The sequence below is a fragment of the Ambystoma mexicanum genome, chromosome 2p, assembly GCF_040938575.1.
Source record: "Ambystoma mexicanum isolate Mex_15411 chromosome 2p, UKY_AmexF1_1, whole genome shotgun sequence".
NCBI classification, from domain to species: domain Eukaryota; kingdom Metazoa; phylum Chordata; class Amphibia; order Caudata; family Ambystomatidae; genus Ambystoma; species Ambystoma mexicanum.
The window spans coordinates 60,306,549-60,331,348 of NC_090923.1; the positions used below are offsets into that span (position 1 = coordinate 60,306,549).

A 24,800-nucleotide genomic window follows, 5' to 3' on the forward strand; every position below is an offset into this window, starting at 1 on the left:
CAGGGAGGCAGGAAGGCTGTTCCAGAGGGAGGCCCCTGCTGCGGAGAGAGATCTACCCCCAACTCGTTGCTTCGAGAAGCGGCTGACCCTGAGGGAGTTGGTGACGGATGAGCGAAGGGCTCGGGAAGGAAGATATTTAGGAAGAGAGAGTTGGAGGTATTTAGGCCCCAGGCCCCAGAAGGCCTTGTGGACAATGCAGAGGGTTTTGAACTTTATCCTCGCAGCCACTGGGAGCCAGTGTAGAGATTTCAGTCCTGGAGAGATACGGTCCCTGGGCTTGAGGCCAAGGACAAGTCTCGCAGTTCTGTTCTGGATGAGTTGCAGAGGGCGGAGAGTGGAGGCAGGCAGATTAAGATAGAGGCTGTTACAGTAGTCCAGCTTCGAGAGAACCAGGGCTCGGGAGACAGTGAGCTTCTGGGGGAAGGAGAGGAAGGGAAGAATACCTCTGAGGAGGTGCAGCTGGTAGTGTGATTTCTTAGAGACGTCAGATATATGAGGAGAGAAGTAGAGTGTGGAGTCGAAGATGACCCCGAGGTTTTTTGCCTTGCAGGTAGGAGCAGGAAGAGGGCCAAGAGAGGCCGGCCAGAGAGCTGCAGGGAAGGAGGGAGTGGGTGTGCCGATGAGTAGAATCTCAGTCTTACTGGCATTAAGGCAGGTCATTGGCGACACACCATTCCTGGATAGCAGACAGACAGAGATGAGGGAAGGAGAGGAGGAGGCCGAGGTTAGCCTGAAAATGAGCTGGGTATCATCCGCATAGCACTGAAAGTTGGGGCAGAGAGCAGCGATGCGGTGGGCAAGGAGTGCCAGATACTGATTGAACAGCCAGGGAGAGAGATTGATCCCTGGGGGACACCACATGTAGAGAAAAGGATGTCAGCGGAAAGACCCCAGTTGGACCTGGGAGGGTCGATTGGAAAGGAAAGAGGTCAGCCACGCCAGAGCCTGACCAGTGATACCCAGGTTATCACGGAGACGGTTGAGCAGGATGGCATGGTTGACAGTGTCAAAGGCAGAAGAGATATCGAGCAGAATGAGAACACACGGAGTGTTTGACTTGAGGTTCAAGAGCAGGTCCTCACGGATGTTCAGGAGAGCATTTTCCGTGCTTCTGGCAGCTCCGACGCCAGATTGATGGTCATGAAGACTACCAACAGATTCAGCATGGAGGTTAAGCTGGGAGATGGCCAGTTTCTCCAGGAGCTTGCCCAGGAAGGGAGTGATGGAGATTGGGCGATAGTTAGCCGGGCAGGAGGGGTCGGAAGAGGGTTTCTTAAGAAGAGGGTGCACAAGGGAGTGCTTAAGGGGGGGATGGGAAGACTCCAGAGGCGAAGGAGTGGTTTCAAAAGTCAGCCAGGGCAGGAGCCAGGGAGTCAATGTGGTCCTTGATAGTTGGAGGAACAGGGGTGAACCTGTTTAGACGAGACATTCGTAGATCAGACTTGTCTGGAAACCTCGTCAGCAGAAAGAAGGGGAAAGGCAGAGAAGGAGGGAGGAGGGGTGGCTGCAGAAGGGCCAGAGGAAGAGCCGGGAAGAGAGGGAGGGAGGCGATAGGAGGAGAGTGAGGACAGGATGTCCTGAGTTTTAGAGATGAAGTGAGAGGCCAGTGCAGTGCAGAGGGCCTGGGAGGGGACAGGAGAGGTAGAGACTGCAGCAGGGTTGGCAAGCTCCTTGCAGATTTCAAAGAGTTTGGCCGAGTTGTTAGATGCCGCAGAGATGCGGGCTTGGATAAGGGTTCTCTTCTTGGTGAGAACGGAGAGACGGTATTGCCTTTGGAGTAGGCGGCAGGCCAGTTTGTCAGAGGATGAACATGAAGCACGCCATTTCCTCTCTGCCACCCTGCACTTGCGTTTTAGGGTGACGAGATCCGAGTCATACCAGGAGTTACATTTGGCTTTGGGCTTCAGGTGGATTCTTATGACGGGGGCAAGGATATCAAGAGTATCAGATATAGCAGAGTGGAGCATGGAGAGGGCTGTGTCAGGGTGGCAGTCAGCCGAAGGGGGAAGAGGGGACGGGAAGGTGGCAGCGAAAGCCTCAACTGACACGCGCTTCATGGGTCGGATGACCGAGAAGGTGGGTGGCAGTGATGAGGGTGGCTTTGCCTGTGGGGTAGGGAGGGTGAGGTGGGAGGATGGGAGAAAGTGATCACTCCAGAAGAGAGGAGTGGAGAGAGGGACGGAGAGGGGAAGGTCAGAAAAGATCAGAGCATCAAGAGTGTGCCCTGCAGAATGAGTAGGCCCAGAAGGGAGAATAGAGAGTGAGAGAGTCACAGAGGTCACGAAAGAGTCCAGTGGGGGGACAGGAGGCATCCAAGTGGATGTTGAAGTCACCAAGAAAGAGGAGTTGAGTGGTTGAGGACAGGAGTGAGGAGGAGAGGTCAGCCCACTCAGAGAGGAAGGAGGAGATTTGACCAGGTGGCCGATAGATAGTAGCCACGGTAAGGGAATGGCTAGGAGAGAGAGAGAGTCGGCAGACAAGGCATTCAAAGGAGGAGTAGGTCTGCGTAGGAGTGACATTGGCAGGAATCCACTCAGGGAAGATAAGGGCTACACCCCCCCTGCACAGTTGGGCCTGGGCACGGAGAGGATCTTGTAACCGTCAGGTAGGAGTGTGTCAAAGCTGGTGACAGAGCTGGCCGTGAACCATGTCTCGGTGAGACCGAGGACGTCAAGGTCCAGTTCCTCAAGAAGGCGGCAGATATCAGAGGAATGTTTGACTGCAGAGCGAGAGTTAAGAGTGGCAATGTGGAGAAGGTTGCCATCCTTGAAGGACTTCCGGGGAGGGGTACAGATCAGAGGTACGCCCTGCGGAGGTGTAGAAGAAGGAGGTGAGGAAGGAGCAAGAGAGGGGGCAGGGAGGGAGGGTAGAGGCAAGGTAGCCGAGGACAGAGGAGGGGGGACACCAGGAGAGGAAAGGAAGTTGATGAGGTGTGGGAAGCGTCTATCAAAGAGGTGAAGGTTGGCCTGAGGGCCTTGGACCAAGACGGTCCCATTAGCGTAGACATTAATGATGGCCTTAAAGGAGTGGAAGGAGGCCAAGAGGACATCCCAGAGGGTGCCACCATTAATGGGAGAAGAGGAGAAAGGAGAGAGCACAGAGACCATATGAAGGGTCCATAGGTCAGGCGAAGGCACAAAAAAGAGGATGTCAGTGAGAGTTTCCTTGGAGCAGGCACTAGTGTAGGTGTCAGCGATAGGGAGGCCTGGGTTGGAGACCAGGATGTCCTTTTTAAACTTTTTCCTACCAGATTTAGTGAGGAGAGCAGGATAGTCAATAGAGAAGCAGTTAGAGAAGATAGGCAAGATAGAGAGCACCATGGAGTAGGAGGGAGTGGGGGGGGGGAAACACGATACGAGAGCACGCAGGCAGGAAGTGAGCGGCAAGCCCAAGTTTACCACAATTCAGAACAGTAAATGCGTAATTAGGTACAGAGGCCACCTAAGTTTGAGAATCCTGCGAGGGGAGAAACAACCCTAGTTTACCACAACTGTGGAACACAGTGAGGTGAAGACACCATGCGAATGAAGTGACCAGGTGTAGGTGGGGTGGGCCGGGAGAAGGAGATAGCAAGTGGAACTGGCGCCTGGCGTCCCCTGCGGACACCTGCAGACAGAGGGAGCCGCAGCTGTAGGAGCCGCCCTTTGCCTGAGGGGCCCTTAGCCATGGGGGCTGCCAGGCAGTGGGGCTGCCCAGGAGGGTCAGTAGATAAGGGGGGGTGGGCGGGCAGGGAGGCGGGCTGGAGGAGGGCACCAGGAAGAGGCTGCAAGGGGAGGGGAGAAGGAGAAAACACAGAAACCACGCGCTCGGAGCGCGAACAAAGTAAAACACAATTGCAATAAGATGATCTCACTTCAGGCCCAGATGGAACCGGCAGGATTTCAATCCTGAAACTGGGCTGCCCGGCGAGCTGCTCTCACCCCTGGAACTGCGCAAAGGCTGTTTTAATGTCAATGATCTAAAACAGGGAGCATAACGAACATAAACGCAAACACTCGATCTTCCAACTCAAAGCATTTAAGAAAAAAACTGTACTTTTATAATAAAAATGTGTCATCACTGATGTCTAACCTACGTGTTACCAATGTCACCCTACGTGGCAAACTACAAAAAGGAGCGATTGGCTCCATACTATTCTAAAAAAATAACTATGGGATTGGTTACTTATCAGGTAGGCAACTAAGCCCTTCTCTAAACGTGACCACTATGAATGTCACTAAATGCACAATGTGCCATTGGTTTACACACTATAGGACCCCTGAATATGCAGGTCGTCTATAATTGGTTGGCAATCTGTCCATCTTCAGTACTTTTCCACCTACGTTCGCAGCCTGCAGTCTGGCCATCCGCATGCTAGTGAGGTTGCCTTAACTTTAGCTTTCCTCCAATTAGCATATCAATTGTTCATCTCGTTCGAACAACTTCATGCTTCCATGTGACCAGAGACCATGAAATTAAGCCTTTTGGGGGTAAGGGTATGATAGAGAAGGAGCCGAGTGGGGGTAAGGGTACGATAGAGAAGAAGGAAGTCAAGTGGGGTAAGGGTTTGATAGAGAAGGAGCCGAGTGGGGGTAAGGGTACGATAGAGAAAAAGGAGCCGAGAGGGGCAAGGCTACAATAGAGAAGAAGGAGCCAATTATGGTAAGGGTACGATAGAGAAGGAGGAGCTGAGTGGGTAAGGGCATGATCGAGAAGGAGGAACCGAGTGGGGTAAGGGAACCATAGAGAAGGAGCTGAGTGGGGTAAGGGTACCAGAGAAGGAGCTGAGTGGGGTAAGGGTACCAGAGAAGGAGGAGCTGAGTGGGGTAAGGGTACCAGAGAAGGAGGAGCTGAGTGGGGTAAGGGTACCAGAGAAGGAGGAGCTGAGTGGGGTAAGGGTACCAGAGAAGGAGCTGAGTGGGGTAAGGGTACCAGAGAAGGCGCTGAGTGGGGTAAGGGTACCAGAGAAGGAGGAGCTGAGTGGGGTAAGGGTACCAGAGAAGGAGGAGCTGAGTGGGGTAAGGGTACCAGAGAAGGAGGAGCTGAGTGGGGTAAGGGTACCAGAGAAGGAGGAGCCGAGTGGGGTAAGGGTACAATAGAGAAGAAGGAGCCAATTGGGGTAAGGGTACGATAGAGTAGCTGAGTGGGGTAAGGGCATGATAGAGAAGAAGGAAGTCGAGGGGGTGTAGGCGTGGAGAGCTGTGGACAACAGAGAAGGAGAATGGTGATGGGGGTGACGAGTGAGAGCACCAAGGGGGGGGGGGTGGGATAATCCACGTTTCAGTTATGCCCATGGCTGATATCCGTGGGCTGAGTGTGTGGTTCTGGTCAGAGAGGACGCACTCCTAGAGCGGCTGAGAAGAACAGGTAAACTTTCCTTTTAAACTCCTGAGAAAGTCTCCACATCCGGGCCTTCCCTCCGAGAGATGTCCCAGGTCCCAGGAGGTTCAGACCACAGCGAAGCGTCCATGCACCCCCTGCCCTCGTGGCTCGAGCCCCGCAGCAGCCGAATCGCTCCACGTCACGCGACACTCAGGTTTGAAAGCTCTCTCGCGTGCGCCACTGAGCACGGGACCGCTCCCGGACACTGTCCCATCCTTATCCGCCACCCAGAGGCTTCAGGCCAACTTCCCAAAATAAACTATCATAGTTCCCAGCCAAGGACGGATGCTTTGGCCGAAAGACTCCACGTGCGGTGCAAGGCTCCGCTTATGCAATACCTGCACCCAGAAAAGGACTTTCTAAAAAGAATGGGAAAGGGGCGAAGACCCCGATTCACTACACGCACAGGCCCAGGCTGCATAATGTGCACCAGTGCTGGGCCATTCTGTACCAGTGTCAGGAAATTCTGCACCAATCCATGCACGTTTGCACCGACTGAACCCTGCAATGGCGATATTTTGTGCCAGTCGGTTTGGTGGACATTTATCTGGAAAGCGGTCCGACCCCGGGGTCGTTTATGTATTCCCGCTCATAGGCGGCAGTACCAGCATTGCAGCAACAACTCAGCAAGAACCTCAGAAATGTGCAGACAAAAAGGTGCATTCCTCAAACGTGGGGTCCCTTTTAATTATAGCTATTGGGTGTAACAAACTATTGTCTAGCAGTACAGATAGAGGGCATTGAAATTACAACGGCCATGCTAATCCCTAAGCCCATTGCCACACACTACCTGCCACCCCCACCCAAAACACACCCTCTTGGGATCTTTTTGAGCAAGCATTATCAAGCAGTAACATCAAACTCTGACCTGTCAGTGTTATTTCCAAGAGATCTGCTAGGAGTGAATTGCCCATTTACTTCTGTAAATGTGTCACTTGTGTAATACAAATACCTTAAACAAGTGTGGCACATGCCACCTGATTTAAATGTGCTCCTTGCATTGACACAGCCATCCGTTTTTGCTTGTGCATATGTGCTAAATAGCCACTTGCCAGGTACTGCAATAACATTACTAGGTACCAACGCCATTTGCCAGCAGGTGCCATGTCGTGTCCAGGTACTAAGTGCCATATGGCAATACCTGCCAAATGCCTTTCCTATGCCCACACAAAAGCCAAAACGGTTGGGTTTGTCAATACTGGTTTTAAAGATGCCGACACCAGAACAGAGGATACCGCAGACACTGCGGGCGTGCAAATGCTCCGTGATTAATTCAGGAAGCTCTGTGCATGGGAACAAATGGCAGGCCGGACAGTCCCAGTGCTGGGTGCCCTGCAGAAGGAAAAGTAACAACGACCGAAACATGGGCCAAAACAAAGGGACAACAATGACCGGTTACAATTATGGAGGGTAGCAAGCTCTGTACGTAGGAAGGTATGGCTGGCTGGGCAGTCCCAGTGCAAGGGCCTTTACATTAGACCAAATACTGGTGACAGGCATACTACCTGGATGGGCCAGGAGAATAGCTCAGAGGCAACGTGTCAGTCTTGGAAGCAAGACAAACGTAGAGCAGCACAGGTTTGAATCCCGGTCCTGCGCCTGGAGACTGGTCTCTGGTATTAAGCAGATTTTATTTTGTCTATGTTAAGCGTGAGCTTTTTACCTAGTGATGAGTGAGTGACATTCTGACCAGGTTGTGAAGGGGGGTAGAGGGAACAGTCACTGGGGAGAATACATGGGTGGACATACATAGACAAGGAACACTAACAAGGCCGTTACAAAAGATCAATTAATATGAAAGAAGTGGGACAAAAGAGGGGGGGTGGGAACTGTGCTGGACTGACACCTTCACAACGCACATGGAAAAAGATTAAAAGGTAACAGCATTATAAGATTACAAAGCATCTCCTCTCTGAAAGATGTTCCACGTCACAGAGGCACAGGACGCAGCACAATAACCGCTAGTGACAGCCCCTTGGAGAAGGGGGACCGTGCAGAGAGAAAGTGTCACATCTCAGGAGCAAAGGGAAGAAGATGGGAGAAGGCGCAGGCCTGTACTTTCGGGAGACAGACTAATGAACACATGTGAAAGAGACAAGGGAAGGACGATGGACCGATAAAAGCCTTGCTCGCTGTGCCCATCCCTCGGTAAGCTCCGGCAAGAGACAAGGGAAGGACGATGGACCGATAAAGCCTTGATCGCTGTGCCCATCCCTCGGTAAGCTCCGGCAAGACCAGAAGGGTCTGTTCCCCTTATCTGCAGAGATAAACGCCCTGCTCGAGACTGCATGCACCAGCTCCAAAGCCGTCATAAGTAGCACATCAGTGTACCTTACGACTAAGCTCCACACATCTGGCGGCACAAAAAGCTTGCACGGAAAAATGACCGACCGGCTTGAATCACAACTCGTCAGCAAAGAGAGGACCCGCAAACTATCCTTCTCTTGTCACACACCCACCCTCTGGAACTCATCCGGGTATCGAATCGGAATTCCTCGCACAATTCTTTAATTGCGCATCTCTCTCAAAACATGGCTTTTTCAACACCTGTACTGAGCGACTTAAAAGATGGCAGCCCAAACGCTGGCTACCCACACCCTCTGCAGCACTCTACTGCTCTCGGGCTAGGTCTGCGCTTCAAACAATAAAATCAAGTTAAGTATCAGCGCTACTGAGTTTGAGCACCAGAACTAGCAGTAGGGATTAGCAGCCTTACAGTGCAGGATATAGACTTCTCATTCCACTGTGCTATGCTGGCCAATCCCGTCCATCCCTCGGCAAAATCTGCCCATGCCGACACACAGCCAGTGCAAGAAAACCTCCCCGGTGCACGATAGCCCAACTTTCTGCATGCAAACCCTGCACAGAGCACGGCAACATTTTGTCCAGTCAAGAAGCTGGAATGCCCCTATACACTGATTGGCTGAATTTCAGCCAATTAAAGGATGTGGTACATACCACCCCTCCCGATTGGTTGAGATGTTGTAGTGTGCCATGAAGGACTCACACGTCGGACAACATTCTTCCCAGTCAAAGAAGCCCAGGAATGGATAGCCGATTTCCTGCAAATTCAGCTATCAACATCTGTGGAACCCTAGGCACTAGGCTGCACTCACTCCCTAAGGTATATATTTGGGACCAGGGGGCCTACGCTAGTTCTGGATCTGGAATGCATACACTTGCATAGCATTTTCACATTTTGATCCTAGTTGGGAAGCAACGGAGGGCTGTACATATGGCACACTTCTATGGCATGAGGTAGCAAAGGGGCTGGTATGGGTAGGGGAAATGGGATGGGAGAAAAGACAGTGACATCTGAAGCACCGCCGTGAGACCGGACAACAGAAGGGAGCCGCTGAGAAGAGCCAGTGAGTTTTCAGAGTGTGAGTACGAACACTGGAGCTCTCCATGAAAGAACGTTGTCAAATCGTAGGGTTTTTTAATACAGCACATTTAACGCATTCAAGCAGAATATAATTAATGAATATCAATTAATGAAGGCAAACGAAGACTTGGCAACAAAGACTTTGGGCAAAACCCCAGAGATGAAAAGTTGGAACCAGTATTGCCAACAGCCAAAATGCTGTTCTAAGACTTTCTGCGAACACCAAGAAGAGAAAGTTTATAATCCGTTTTGCCTACAGCTAAACGGCTATTATAAGACTTTGTGCAAACAGCATGAAAGTAAAGACTGTAACCAGTATTGCCTACAGCCAAGAGGCTGCCAAGAGACTGAGTAAAGTACCAGTGGGGGGGGTAGCTTCTAGCCATCATTGCCTTTCACCAGGAAACTACAGGTCTAGCAAACCAAGACAGACCCTGGGAAAGATTCACATCCAGCATCACCAACAGCCAAGAGGTTATGAGAGACTCTTAATAACTCAAACAAAGCATAAGTTCCCTTCTAGGAGATATAGTTCTGGAAAAGCCAATATCTCATTGCCAGCAGTCAAGAAATTGTGAAGCCATGTCAGACGACTGCATAGCAGAGAAAGCTCAAGCTGTCCTCGGTGCAGGTGTCACCAAGGAGAGGAGCCCTCCAGCAGAAGTCAACCCAACAGGTGGAAATCCGGAATACATAGCAGAGAAAGCTCAAGCCGTCCTTGGTGCACTTGTCACCAAGGAGTATTCTCCACTGCATGTAGAGAATACTGGAACAAAACCAACAAGTTGGAAGTTAGTGGTAGGAGATTTTTTCCTGACAGGTGAGTATACCAGGAAAAGGCCTATAGTAGTTAGTCCTGGCATGCAAGTGGACCAGGAAAGAAGTTGGTGATTTGATAACCTTGTGGCAGAAAAAGATGTGGAAATAATCTTTGTTGAATGAAAAAGAACTTGTATGCTTTATTCAATGTTGACAAATCATATCAACCAAATAAGTTGTTGTTTGCTATCCTGACACAAGAATGTTATTTTAACAAGAAGAGGTTTTCTTTGACAAAAGAACAATTGCAATTAGATTTTGGAACTTGTGTGGTACAGAGAATTCAAAGATCCTTGAAAAGAGATATTGTGGAAGACATTGGGCCTCATTACGACCTCGGCGGGAGCCATGCCGCTATTGGCGGCATGGCTGCCAAAAATCGCCTCCGGGTCTGGGCCCTCAGAATGAGGAATTACCGGGCCATTCCGAGTTCGGAAGGCCCGGTAATTCCTCCCTCCAAGGACCCAAACCCGGTCCTTCCCCATTCCCATTTCAGCCCCCATAGGGCTGAAAGGGAATGGGAGAGGGAGCAAACAACGGGCCATTATGAGTTGGCCCATTGTTTGCTCCCTCTTCCCCTCGCGGGACCCGGTGAGCACGCCTGGTTTGACCAGGCGTTGCTTCCTGGGTCCCGCGAGGGGACCTCGTAATGAAGTGGTACGGGTTAACAGCGCCAGCACCTTTTACGGTGCCGTTTACCTCGTACCGCCAGGGTCATAATGAGGCCCATTGTGTTTGAGTTATTATTCAGTTGTGGTGAAAAGGAAGTTTGTTATTTCTTCAAGGAAGACTGCGATGGAAAATACTTTTCTCTGAACAGAATTTTGTTCAACAGAATTACGCGTTGAGTATTCCTGAATTGATCCATACAACCCTGGTCACAATGAGGGCTTCCAAGACACATTTACGTTTGATTTGCAAAACTGTCTTTTTGTTGAATTAGAAGTCAGCCATATTTTCCTTGTTTAATTTGATTGTATGTATAAGTGTGAGGGCCAGAAGGATTTTGGACATCAGGTCAGTTTTCTTTAGTTTGTTTAAATTAGTTCTTTAGTCAGGGATCTCTCCATTAGGTTAGGAAAAGTGAGGCATTTATCAGAAACCTTTTTACTTTGAATAAATGGTAAACTTTCAGAAAGCTTAACTTTTGTGTCTGTCTCACATTTCCGACCCCTCACATTTGACTGGAGCACTGAGCAATTGGTGAGATGCTCTTTAAAGTGTAATGTCTACAGGTGCATCCTGTCCAGTCGAATCTGTGTTGGTAACTTGTTCATTAGACAGGTAGGGTAGGAGGAAAACACCTGCTATAGAAAATAGAGCAAACCCCTTAATGAGCAAAAGAACAGCAGGGTGACCTGCTGATCAACGGGACACTGTTCCGCTCCCAGGTGGAACACTATAGTTTGCCAAAAACCAATTGTACACTTTCCCAAATTTTCATTATAAGGTTTTGAATTTTTACTTCATTCAATTCCAAATTCTAATTTTACCAACAAATCCATGTTCATTTTAATGACAATTCCAAGATTTGAATTTGAATTGAAGGAAGGAAGTTAAAATTCAAAATCCTATACTGAACATTTTCTAAAATTGCATTTTTGAAACTGGGAAAGTGTACAATCGTTTTTGGCAACCTATAGGTGTTCCACCTAGAAGCGAAACAGTGTCTCATTGATCCGCAGGTAGCCCTGCTGTTCTTTTGCTAATTACACATCCCAGACCGGGAAAACAATTATAACACAAACTGAAGGTGATGAAAACTGGTGTGCTTTCAATTCTTATTACAAGCTCTTTTATGAACCAGGTTTGCACCTAACATGACAGGGAATGGAGCAACATGCTTTTTTCTCCTGTTCATGTTACATAAATCTTTAAAATCAAGCAAACTGATTATATGCTATTTTTGCTGTTTAGCATAATAACACATGGAGCAAACAGATTTCCCCCAAAACAGTTTTTTCACATTTGAAAGGAGAGCAATTTTTATTTCCTTTTAAACAGTTAGAAAATGTGAAAACCTATTGGCTCAATTTTCCTTACTTGGAACTAAACTTTGTGATGGTTTCCCAGGTAATTCTGGAGAAAACCCTGTTCACTGTATTCCTCATCAAGCAAAATTGGAGAAATGGGCAGCCTCCCTCCGAAACCCTCCGTCAGGTTGCACCCACAGATTTCTCTTTTCGTCCTGTTACAAACAAACTCTGCCCCTCACAGGATGGCGCCCACTCAGTATCTCTATGACCATCCCAAGATGGCGGCCAAAAACATCTGGGTCCGGCTATGGCATTCGAACACTACAGCGTGGAACGACGCCCCCACACTACAAGTAGCCGTATATCCGGTAAAACTGTGCGTTGTAACTTTCTTCCCCCCCATTGCCGGACGCTCGTTTCTCTCATTCTTCCTCTCCTTGGACAGCTCTTCCCTACCTTGGTACTTCTCTGTTCTTCCATCGCTACGCTGCCTACTCCGGGTCCTGGCCCTTACCTGCCTTTGGTTCTTGTTGTCCGACTGCTGCTAGCTCTAGTTCCTTCCCCGTTGCTGGCTCTTGCTCTGTTACTTCCTACTTCTGTTCCTTGTCTCCTGATACTCTGCCTTGAGACAGATACAGAGTTTGTGTTTCCAGTCGACCTGTCTAACGTGTGAGCCTTCTATCAACACGCAGTGGGGTTTTTCCTGCAAGAGATTTCCCCCCTGAATTCAGGATTTATCCTGAAGTGAGGCCCCCACTTGCCTTCTGTGCAACCAGGGTGCAGGGTGGCTTCCGGATAGGATAGACCCTACCTCTTCCCTAAATGAATGCACCAAAAATCTCAGGTGAGGCTTAACCTCAGACCCTCATTTGTTTGCAGGGGCATGCAACCTGTGGCTGCCCATAAAGGTTGGACTCCGACTCCCATGGTTCCACAACATGGATATACTTCGTGGCCAATGGGAGTGGTAGTCCAATACACCTCCAGAGCCAAAAGTTGCAGACCCCTACTCTAATACTTTAAAATGATTGTAATATGATTTGAATGAAAATATGTTTGCCCCATTCACTGACACACAAATGTAAGGGTACAGAAAAACATGGAAGTACCAATTTCTGCTCCTAGTACTCACCAATACCGAGCAGGTGAAAAATGATACAAGCCGAGACAGCCCTACTCCATTCCAGAAATATAAAAGTGAAGATAACATGCGCTAATGCAGAATCCATGACTTACACTAAAATTAGGCAGCACATGTAAACTGCCATAAAGAAATAGTTTGCTGAAATTACATTAGTGTAGGAACTAAAACTAGATTAAAATACAGCATAGTGTTGACACCAGGATAGGGAGGAGCCAAGTTCCAGTATACTAAAGAGAGGGCCTCACTACACTGCTATGAGAAGATTAAATTGCATGCAGGGAGATATGCAACATACATTTACAGGGAAATCAACGTATGACAGAAAATGCATTAGGTCCCAGTAAAATACAACAGTGAAATGCAGGCATGAAGAGTGCACGTGATAGGACCATTGCCATCTTTAAAACATTGCAAATGTACAGCAAGACAGGCTTTATAAATCGAGCTAGGCCTTAAATGGGCCATGGGACAAAAAGATCTTAGTAGCCTGCAAGAGCCACACAACCGCTCATTAGAAAGGAATGTCAAGGTTGCAGGGAGGTTTTCACAGAGACGGCAAAGACAGAAAATGCAGGCAGGCGCGTTCGATCATTAACATTACTTATCTGCAGTGCAAGGTAGAAAGCTTATTTATGTCGAGGTGCACACACCAGCAAGTAAAATAAACATCATATTGACGCAAGGATGGATGCCTCAAGTAGTCAGCTAGGCGAGCCGCACACGTATAGAGATAGCTAAAAGCCGAATACATGCAAAGGTTTGGAAATCGAAACACGGTCCAGTAGCACGTGGTTTAAAGCAGCGGTTAGTTACAAGGGGCCAAGAATTAGATAATGCACCTGCAAGGGGGTGCCTCACAGATACATTTGCAAAGACAGCCTTGGATCTTTGCAGACATGGTGCTGGGATAATGAGAGGTGCTGTTTAATTGGAAATAACAGGGACACACTAATGAAACTCCATATTCATCACAGCTTATCAATGCCTAAGCCTGGCCTCACTATGTGCCACCCATTGAGAGCTCATACTTACCCCAGTTTAATGCCAACGAATGAAGCCTACTAATGGTGATGTAGCGCATGTGTTATCTGAATTGTGTGGTCCCCCAAGGTGGAGCTATTAGATAGGGGCCTCCAATCATGACTAATACACCTATATGAAATATATATAGTCTAAATAGTGTGAAACAGTGAATGTTAGAGATAGGTTTCTGCAAATTGTTTGTCGTCATGACATCAACAGTGACAAATCGGCACTTTATAAATGGTTGTAATCTATGGAAAACACGGTAAACTTGAGTTAGAGCGGGTCTGTTAATTTTGTTCCCCCCCGCCCCAGCTTTTTGTGAATTGGGAATAAAGGCTGGGTTTACCTTGCATCCAGCAAACTCCATCCTCTGCGTCGCCAGATCAAGGGCTGTGTCACTTTTGGGCCCTGGTGAACACCAGCATCAAAAGTGCTGCCAAATGCATTTGTCCACCATTGCAAAGTGAATGTAATTTGGGCCCTGGTGTCTTGAATCACTACACATTGTGATCTTGGCCATTTTGGGACCGATTCACAAAGAAGTTAGTTCAACTTACCATTGACTTAAACCTGGAGAGGGCTTTTCGAATCACTAGTGAGTTATTCTACAAGTAATCCCGACATACTCCTGACTTGCACATAGAAAGCCAGGAGTAAGTCAGGAGTATGTCCGAGGTGCTTCTAGTAACGTGTTTGGAAATAGAATAGTCATGTCAGGGTTTACGTGGAATGTTAGTCAGAGCCACTCATAGTAACGACTTTGTAATTCAGCCTCTCAGCGTCGTGTCTTGACCCTCATTCCTTCAAAAATAGAACCATCTTGGGCAGTTAAATAGAGAAAATGTCATTTACCTAGGAGGCCATCTATGATGCAAAATGTTTCATTTCAAAGTCATGGATTTAGCACAGAAAACCCCTGGGTGTAAAGCAAGATGGGGCTGAGGCTCACAGAAGACGGCAACGCAGGAATAGGATGTTGGGGTGATGATTAGTTTAACATGTACCTTTACAACTACTCCTCATTTATCAATACTTGTTTCATTGAGTCGTCACCACACTTACCAAGCTCACATTGGGGTATGTGCAGTGATTTGTAACCTTGCGTTTTTAATGAAATTAAATCAATTTTTTGTCTGAGCAGAGGGTGGCAACTTGTTTTATAGAGCAGGGGTCTGCAACACGCAGTGCTCCAAATGTTCTGGACCAGGAGTCCCATGATCCCATGATCCCTCACCACTCACTAGGCTGGACAGGCTGCTGGTAGTTGTAGTCCAAAACATCTGGCGAGCCAACGGTTGCAGATCCATGCTATTGAGAAAGAGTGAGGGGTAATTGAGGCTTGCCGATTTATAAGTGATTGTTTCAGATTAGGCAAGAACCTAATTTAGGTTTGGGATTCCCCCGTGCTAGACAAGGGGTGGGCCAGGCACAGCATACTGGCCTCTGAGCTCGCTTAACCTTTTGGCATGGAGATGCTAGAATTTAGAAACCCCTACCCACTTTTGGCTTCACTGTCAATTCTATAGTAGATTTCACAGGGTATAGCATAATCCCCTATTCTGAGGTGGACAATGGAATTACCAACTGGGGGATCCCACCAGCGACCAGGGGTAGAGTGGGTGGGATGTTGACAGGTAGTGTTATAGGGTATGATTTAGGAAATTTTTCTCATTCCCCATTAACAAACATTTATTGAGGGGGGGGGCAATTTTAATACATTACTAACCTTTTTTACATTTGTCCTGGGAGGATAGCTCAGGGGCAATGCGCTGGCTTTGGAAGCAAGCCGACGTGGTGCAATACATGTTCGATCCCCGGGGGAATTGCTTAGAAACCTATGGGTGTTAAGCGCGTTATAAATAACCAATTACAATTTACAACTACAACTAGACACTAACCCAAGAAAGGAGGAGCGTTTCCTATAATGTTGCAAGGAAATTATAAACGTCGCACATCTGTACTTAAATATTTTCAGCAGAGTACAATATTAACAGGCATATTCAAAATGATTCTTATCGGACGTTTCAGTGGACCATGGGGAAGTCTCTAAACTTCGTAGATTTGTACCAAGGACCGCTGTTGTATGCCAGAGTTTCAGCAGCTTCTGGTGTGGGAAGAGACTGATGCCAAAAGCTGCCCAGGTGTCTCTGTGGAGGCAACACCTGGGCTCTTACTGGAGGATGTTGGCATGCGGGGGTCACAGCAATGATGCAGCACTGAATTATCAGGCAGCTTGGGTGTCATTTATCCAGCTGGCCAATCAGCGATTTTCCCAGAAACGTTAATGACCGGTTGGGTGAGGCGGTGGACTCATGGTAATGTTAAAAGGTAATTGTACCGCACACCGTCACCAACAGAATTGGTCCCCAGGCGCTCCTTTGCGAACGCTGCACTCAAAGGGAAAAGGGCCTCAGAAAATGCAGGCATTCGGCGAGCGGGGTAGGGATGATAGTGGCATCGACGAGTTCAGGAAATACCACCAGGGTGTGCGTTCAGTGTTGTTTGACGTGATGCCGTCTCAGCTTGACGTTTCTCAAAATAGTTCAACTACAATGAGGCCAAGTCCCACCCCAAAAAAGTGGTTTACTCATCATACTCTATGGGATGTGACGTCACCAGAAATTAGCATATCAAAGTGAAATATGCACATTTCATTCAATTGGCTTTGCATAACCATACAAATTGCATAAAAACACACAAAAAAACGAGAGGATATTTTATTCTAATAGAAGTTGAAAATGTTTAAAAAGTGTGCACATTTTAAACCAAGAAACAATGCCAATTTTTTACCTGCAGAGAGCATTCCCGAGTTGTGATATTTAATCTTTTAGTTGTTCGATATTTATCACCAGCTTCTATGGTGTAGTGGTAAAGTGCCCGAACTGTGAACCAAGCCACCACAGTTTGAACCAAGCCACCACAGTTTGAATCCCCAGGACGCGCAAATTTAACTGCGAACGCCTTCTGAAAAAAGTGGGGGGGGGCGCCATCCACCCGCACGTATCCTCGACTTTGGCGCTGGGCCCAAATCGCGCACATTAAACGCTCGATTATCCATCACCAACGGGGATCCAGAGCTGGATAACCAAATCTGCCAGGTAGCCGACCGTCAGTTATGACGGTGGCAAAGAGCCAGAGAACGAACTAACTTGTAGGCTACATCCTGTATAATGTCATTTCACTACACAGTAGATACCAGACCTCTTCGGAGAAGGTTCTGGACACCGACAGATCATTCAGTTTCAACTGCACCGTCTACTGCATAATGCAGTGATGCAATGCAGACCTGGGCTTCCTTGCAGACAGGAAGTGGGACTGGCTGAATAATGGCCGGCCCCCAGCCCTCAATTTATTATTGCTAGTTTGGAATAGCTGCTGCAGAGAGGTACAGAATTCTTCTGAAATGGCTGACCACCGCTCCCCACAGGAGTCTGTTCCGGGGCTATATTTAGGAGCTGCATTGCACATTTACACAGTCATTTGCAATTCTCCAAAGTGCTACTGATTATTACTTTCATGTTTTGAAAAGAAAATGATGCACGATACCCCTCCTTCCAGGCCAAAGCAGGTTTATAAACACGAAGTGATAATGGGCGCAAACAAGCAGCTTTTAAGATTAGCCAAAGCTAAAGGCTTTTTAATCGACCGGCGGCTCGGCTGCTTAAACCCTTAGAGTTGCAAAGTAATCAACAGGTTTGCAAGCAGCGACACAGCTGTAGCGCTTTCTAATACTGCCCCCAAAAGATGTCGATGTGACACGGCAACTACACAAAAGTAGTTATAATTTAGCAAAACAAGCTCTGCATACCAAACTTCCCATCAGCGGCATGGTCTAAAATAAACGGAGCAAGTACGAGCAGGCCCTCGTTCCAGGCATTATCCCAGAGTTGCCTCCTAAATGCGGAGAGATTTGTTCCCGCCTTCACGGGAGGTCAACCCAACTTGAGAGCACAAACCTTCAAGGCACACACATATGCAGGCAGGCAGGGCACAACCAGTGCTCAGACAGGGATCCAGCAGCTGCAAAAACCTTACAGGGCAGTACGCGTGCCCTTCTAGAAGTCGCGCGACAAGGTTTCCCGGGGAAGCCAGGAGGATGGCGTAGCACTGAGCACCTTGCGGCAGCCATGTGTGGGCTTTATTTTGAAGGACAAGGGATACACTTGACGTTGCAGGCCTATTCCCATGCTGCGGTCCCGAGAGGGGCGCGCGGCGGAGCGGCGTCGCGCATGTGGAATCCCTCATGGAACGCTATATAAAGAAAGGAGTCTATTTCCACTTACAGTTGCATGATGAGGTACAGGTGGCTGCGGCTCTCGAAAATATCCTCCAGGGACACAATATTTGCATGCTTGATCCTACGGTGGAGAGAGTGAGAAAGAAGAGCAGGGAGCGTTGGTTAATTCTGCAGGTCTTGCAGCATTGCATGAAACAATGTGGCACTGAGCACACATTCACAGTCAACTAGTGTCATTGCAGATTTCAACAATGCATTGTATGAAAAGGCTTTGTCAATGTGTTATTTCTATATCTACAATTTCGAGAAAATGCAACCTTTCTCACCATAGACATCACACAATTACAGGCCAGCAAACAACTTTTATATATCTCAGTCACAGCTGGTTTGCGCCCAGCAGGTGTTTAATACATAGCCACAGCAATTCACTCGCAGCACCAGTATTAGAGCACATCTCTGACCATCGTCCATGACACCCACTAGTAGACGCATACTAGACACAAACTTGCAGCAAAGCGTTCCATGCATGATCCACACAGCTGCACTGACGCAGTGCACGTCTACCGGTGCTCCAACCCAATATCTTTTGCATCTACGCATGCACGCATTAGGGGGTGGAACGAGAATAATGCGCCACAATCTGAACAGCTCTGACCCTCACACATATCCTGGCTCATGATCGATATACAGACAGGTGTGGTCCTAGGCGCCACCAAAAAAAATTGAATTTCCGGCATACAACGGGACGCGACGCGCGTCCCATTGATTGAAGTAACATCCTTTACAAACATGGCTGCCATGGAAAGGGAAGGCGGGGCCCTGTACAGAGTCCCTCTTCCCTTTCCATCATGGCCTGCGGGAGGTAACCTGAAGGAGCGGATGCGGCTCCGGTGAAATAAGGTAAGTAGGAGGGATAAAAAAAAATTACAAAAATAAAAAAAAATGCAAAAAAGGACGGGGATGGAGGGTGGGTGGGTGGGGAGGTTCAATGGTGGCGTGGAGAGCCGGCCTTCAGGCTGCATGGAACGCATGCTTTAACCAGCGGTTCAAGCCCGCGTTCCTAGACACCCGATTTGCTGGCACCCCCACCATGGTGCTAATCGAACCATTTTGGTTAACAGAATGTAAGCTAACTAGGTTTTGAGACAGGATAGGCAAGATTCTTGCAGACAGTGTGCCAGTAATCCAAGGAAGCAGCTAGGAAGTACGGTTTTCTGGATTTTATTTCTTTACTTTCCCGCTCTTGGCCCTCCAGAATACCAACATTCAGTTATATATTTATTTTATTTATGGTTTGCTTGTTAGGCGCTTATACAGCAAGTAAAATACTGGTGCAAAGCGCCCACAGGGAGAAGGGAGGGAACAAGGGAGTGAAACATCACAAAACACAATATTTAAAGTAGTGGAGGGAAAAAAGGACAAACCTATTATTTCTTGTGAATATTCAGAACGTGCAAGTGCAGCAAGGAAGAGGGCAGAGGAGGTAAGTGCTGGGGTGTCCGAGCTCATGGGTGAGCCACAGATGAAGTGCTTGGATTGTGGTGTACTACCCGGCCTGGAGCCATGTTAGGTTAGGTGCTAACCGCCACGGTGGAGCGTGTGCCAAGGCAAGTGCTGAGGGTAGACGGGAGCTGGGGCGATTGGGTGTGGGAGGTCAAGGGCCCTGAGGATGCATAAGGGCCCTGGAAACCAATCACAGCAACTGTGGGATTCACAGAGGAGAGAAGTTAAGGGGAGGTAGTCTTAAGGAGCGTCCAGAAATGAAGAAGGTCCTGCTCAAGGCGCAGAGGTAGGGGAGGCTGTTCCATAGGAGGGAGCCAGCCGAGGAAAGTGACTGACCTCCGGCCCTCTGTTGGTTGGTGCAGAGGAATGTAGAGGTCTAGAGGGAAAGTATTTAGTAAGACAACGTTGAAAATAGTGAGGTCCCCGTGTCCAGACAGCCTTGTGGAAGATGCAGCAAGATTTGAATTTAAATCCATTGCGCCTTGAAACACTTGTGTATAGGCGCGCTATAAATAAAATATATCAAAATCTGTGCAGCAACCGGGAGCCAGTGAAGACTTTTTAGGGCAGGACAGATGCACTCCCTGGGCTTAAGGCCAAGGATAAATCTTGTTGCCCTATTCTGGATTAACTGCAGTGGTTGCAGAGTGGAAGAAGGTAGATTCAGGAGGAGGCTATTGCAATAGTCAAGCCTAGAGAGAACTAGGGCTCTGGTAACACTAAGCCTCTGGGGGAAAGTGAGAAAAGGTAGAATTCCTTAGAGAAAGAAAAGCTGAAAGTGAGACTACTTAATGTTCTGAGGAAGGAGAGAGAGGAGTTGAAGAGGAGAAGGAGCACGGGGAAGAGCCCAAGGAGAAAGGCCAGAGTGAAGGGAAGATGGCGGGAGCAGGGGTCTCGATGAGAAGGATCTCAGTTCTACAGGCATTGAGGCAGAGGTTGTTGGCGGTGCACCAGGCATATTTAGTTGTCTGGCACAGTTGGGTCCCAATTAGTGCCAGATAACAGATTTTATACCAATCCTCAAAACCGCTCAGTATCGCTGCCTGTGTACTGCCATGCCTCTCTTGTGATTATGAATCAGAGCAGTGTCTAAGGGTCAAAATTAAGATTGGATACACAGGAGCTAAAAGCAGCTCCCGGGTATCCAGCATTAACCAGTGACCATAAGCTGAAGATTGGATAAGCAGGAGCTATAAGCAGCTCCCAGGTATCCAGCAATGACCTGTGACCATGAGCTGAAGATTGGATAAGCAGGAGCTATAAGCAGCTCCCGGGTATCCAGCATTGACCTGTGACCATGAGCTGAAGATTGGATAAGCAGGAGCTATAAGCAGCTCCCGGGTATCCAGCATTGACCTGTGACCATGAGCTGCCACTAGGGAACCAGGAGCTAGTGAAGACCGTTCTGCAAATCTAACTTCCTCGTGAGATGCAAACATAGCACTTCCTCCATTATTTATGACCCCTTATGCTTTAAATGACATGAATATATGTCTGAATGTTCATTTATAGATGGTCCTAAATGCGCAGACTTAAATTGACATTGGTGTTTGTTTGGCAACAGCCGGCCTGGGAGCCAAAGGTAGCTCCTGGTAGCTGCTGATGTCAAGCTAACCAGACTCTTCTCGGCTATAAGCAAGCGGGATTTATATAGCTCCCAGCTCTCCTCAATTTTGAACCCTGGAGCGTAAGATAAAGGCAACACAATATGACCTGCTGTGTACCTTCGCTGCAGGAAGCTGAAGCCCAGCGGTTCCACATGCCCATGTATTTGCAGACATGTCACCATCAAGAGCTCCGGCATCCCCTGGTTGGATGCCAGACAGAAGCACTAAACTTAAATGCATGCAACCTCTTAGCCAGCAGCTGGTGCTTGCGGATGGGGTGCCTAAGCCGAGGGCAGGAGTGGCTGATACGCCGGGCAAAGCGAATAGCACACACATACACGATGCAGATGTTCCCAAAAACTAGGCACCAATCCTGGGATTAACAGGGCAGCCAGACACGTGTCTCTCTTCCTCCGAGAGTCAGGCATCACCAAGACAAACTCGGCACAACGAGGACGGGGATGTCTCCTTCCACACCGACAAAGAGTGCCCGACGGACTTCTTTTTAAGCGGACCATGGGGCTGTACCAAGCGCGGCAGCAGGGCATGTTTGCCCCCCCCCCTCTTCATCATCTAAACAGACTGACCGCGAATAACCCTAGCCCGTAGGCCCACTGTGTACTATTGTTCATAATAAGAGTATTTAATACGTGAAAAATGGAGCATAAGGCTGACACTAAGTGCTGGTGGGTGAAGTAGGTAGACGTGGCATCGGTGTGATATACTTAAGCAATAATGCTGCATTCCAAGGGCCATTACCAGTCCGTGTTGGTGAAGGAAAGTCAAGGGTGTTACCACCTGTTAATGGATGGGAGGCGACACTATTGCCATTAGTACGTTCCACCCAATGAGGATAGAATGCTCTGTTTAAAACTTCAAAGAGACAATAGAATGTTGGGATAGAAGACTTATATGAAACATTAGCACCCTCGGCGGGTGCAGCAGCTAATCGGGTTGCTGCAATACCAGGCTGAATCTACTGATGCAAGCACGGGTTCAGCGAAACCTGAGTGGTCCCTGCTCCCAGCGATGCCGTGTTCCCTGCTCCCTTGCCTCCCGCGGGCCAGCCGCTAGTAGCAAGCTCCAAAATCAAGGACAAATACAAAGAAACACTGTAGTAAATACGGATGTTTTTAATGTTTAAAAAGAGGTTGTACAAAAAAAATTAGGAACAACAAGCTGCAAGAAAAAGACAGAGGCAGGACACCATGGTGCACGACCGCAAAACAAAGCGTTTCGCACTACACTGAGCGAATATATATATATATTTTGAAGGATAGCTCAGGGGCAACACACTTGCGTTGGACCAAGATGATGCAGTGCAACCCGGATCCAGATCCTGTTCCAGTGCTTCGAAGCTGGAGGAGGCTGGCATTAATGAAGATATAATGCACCAAAGAAAAGCAGAGCACCTGCGTCCATTTCCATGGACATCTGGCCTGCCCCTGCCCGGCCGCTGCTGCAATGCAGCGTGGACTGTTTTTTTAAATTGCTATTAGCACCTCGAGGGTTTGCCTCAGGGTGCTAATAGCAGTAATCCTGCGTTCTGTGGGTTACTCCGGCCCAGGCCATTTAATATTGGATAGCGATAAAAACTGCATGACTAAATCACACCACATCTGGAAGAAAACTTATGCGAGCCTTCCGTTAGTGCCTTTAGCATTATTGCTAAATTTCCTTTCCATGGTGCACAAAATTTTCAACATAAATGATGTTATAAATAAATGTATAAAGTAACTGTTTGAATCATAACCAACCACCACAACCATGACACTATGGATGGTAACAGAAAATCAAGCTAATGCATTTAAAAAAAATTAAAACATTTAAAAAAAAAATAAAAAAAATCACAGAACATGATCGTGGACTAAGTTCAAAAGTGAATGCAATTCTTATGAAACTCTGTCCACTCTTTGGGTGTTTTCAGTTTATTTTCAGAGTAGAAGGACTAACCTCGGCTGCGAGTGGACAGAGTAGAAGGACTAACCTCGGCTGCGAGGGACAGAGTAGAAGGACTAACCTCGGCTGCGTATGTACTTACTAATTATTATTAGGGGATTGAGCACGGACGTAGCTACGGGAAGCTACGGATTGTTTTGCAAGTAATCGGGGGAAGAACACAGTAGGGGAAGCTTAGAAACAAGTGAGCGGGCACCTGGAAATGGGGGAGGGTGGGCAATGTGGCCTCAAGTGATCTGCAAGCAACCAAGGGAGGGAACCGAGGGATCAGATGGCCCAGTCTGCAGTTAAGGTGGGGAGGTAGGGATACTTTCTACTAGATCTGTAAATCAAAAGCCAGTCTTTCAACTCTCAACCCAGCGTTTACACAGCAGAAGGACCATCTTATCCTGTGTATAAAGCAAAAGGCAGTCTTTCTACTCCCAACCAGGAGTAGACCCAGTGGAAGGCATACCTTCTGCTTGTGTGTATATGTTCTAGCATGTCTATACGTCTATAAAGGAAAGGTCAGTCTTTCCAGTATCAAGCTGGAGTAGACTTAAGTAGCTTCTGTACAGTTGACAGCAGAAGGGAGTCGGTCTACTAGGCCACTGGTTTACCCATAAAAGAAAGGGCGCATTTCAAAACCTTGTGCATCGCTCATCGTTCATAACAAGAAGGGGCCCTTTCTACCCTCAGAAGTAAGATTCAACTCTACACTCCTTCCAAAAACATAGGCCAGCAGTGCTGGGAGGAGGAAGGAAGGGGCGGAGGGAAGGAAGGAAAGACAGACAGAAGAAAAGACTGCAGGAGTGAAAGAGAGGACTAGTAAAAAGGAGGGAGAGAGAGGGTGGGAGAGGGTGGCCAAGAAAAAAAAGCGGATAGAGAGTGTGAGATTATGTGCACAAAGGAGGTGATAGGAAGCTATAAGAAAAGAGAATGAGAGCGGGCGAGAGTGATTCAGTAACAGAGCAAGAGAAATTATGAGGTGGAGAGAGAGAGAGAGATTGAGACAGAGAGAGAGCGAGGGGGAAAGAGGGAGAGAGAGAAAGAGGGGGGAGAATGAGAGAGATTGAGACAGAGAGCGAGGGGGAAAGAGGGAGAGAGAAAGAGGGGGGAGAATGAGAGAGAGATTGAGAGAGCGAGGGGGAGAGAGAGAAAGAGGGGGAGAATGAGAGAGAAAGAGGGGGAGAGAAAGAAAGACAGAGCTAGAGAGCGCTAGAGAGCGAGCGAGAGAGATCCACAGAGGTAGATACCCCATTCCAGACCACTTCCACAGGACAGAAACATGTTAAGGTACCTAAAAAGGCACACCATATAGTATTTTACCCATCTGCTATTTATTATAAGTGTGTTGAAAAAAAAAAATCGGTGCTAAACTCGGATATCCTGCGCCCACGGCACCAGTCGCCCATATCAACGCACACCGTGATATGATTGAACTCCTTTTGCGAGAGATTGTTATCAGCTTGGACCTAGCAGGCGCGATGGAGGCAGTTGAAATGGTTTGTACCCACGCTTGTGCACTTGCTGAACATCGTCTGTCTGTTCTCCTCTGTCTTCACCCCTTAATTGCACTGGTAAAACTGCAGAATCACTGTAAAGCCTATTTGCTGTATCATAAACTGTTAAATGTATTTGCAGCACTTACTCTGCCTGTGCAAACTATTATCGTCTCAGAATTACAAGGACGACTGTTTGTTTTTTCCCCTTGTTCCCACCCGCCTTGAGTGCTTTGAAACACTTGCCTGTGTATAGGCGCTATATAAATAAACAATACCATAAATACCATACCAAGCTGTGC

General features: G+C 48.0%; 1 protein-coding gene across 1 annotated transcript in view; it reads right to left on the reverse strand.

Annotated features, from left to right (window-relative positions):
• CAMK1 (calcium/calmodulin dependent protein kinase I) overlaps positions 1 to 24,800 on the reverse strand; it is a 483,807-nt gene that overhangs the window by 67,412 nt on the left and 391,595 nt on the right. The window contains exon 4 of the mRNA XM_069643253.1: positions 17,995 to 18,069. Coding sequence (XP_069499354.1) covers positions 17,995 to 18,069 — 75 coding nt within the window. The remainder of the gene's footprint in view (positions 1 to 17,994; positions 18,070 to 24,800) is intronic.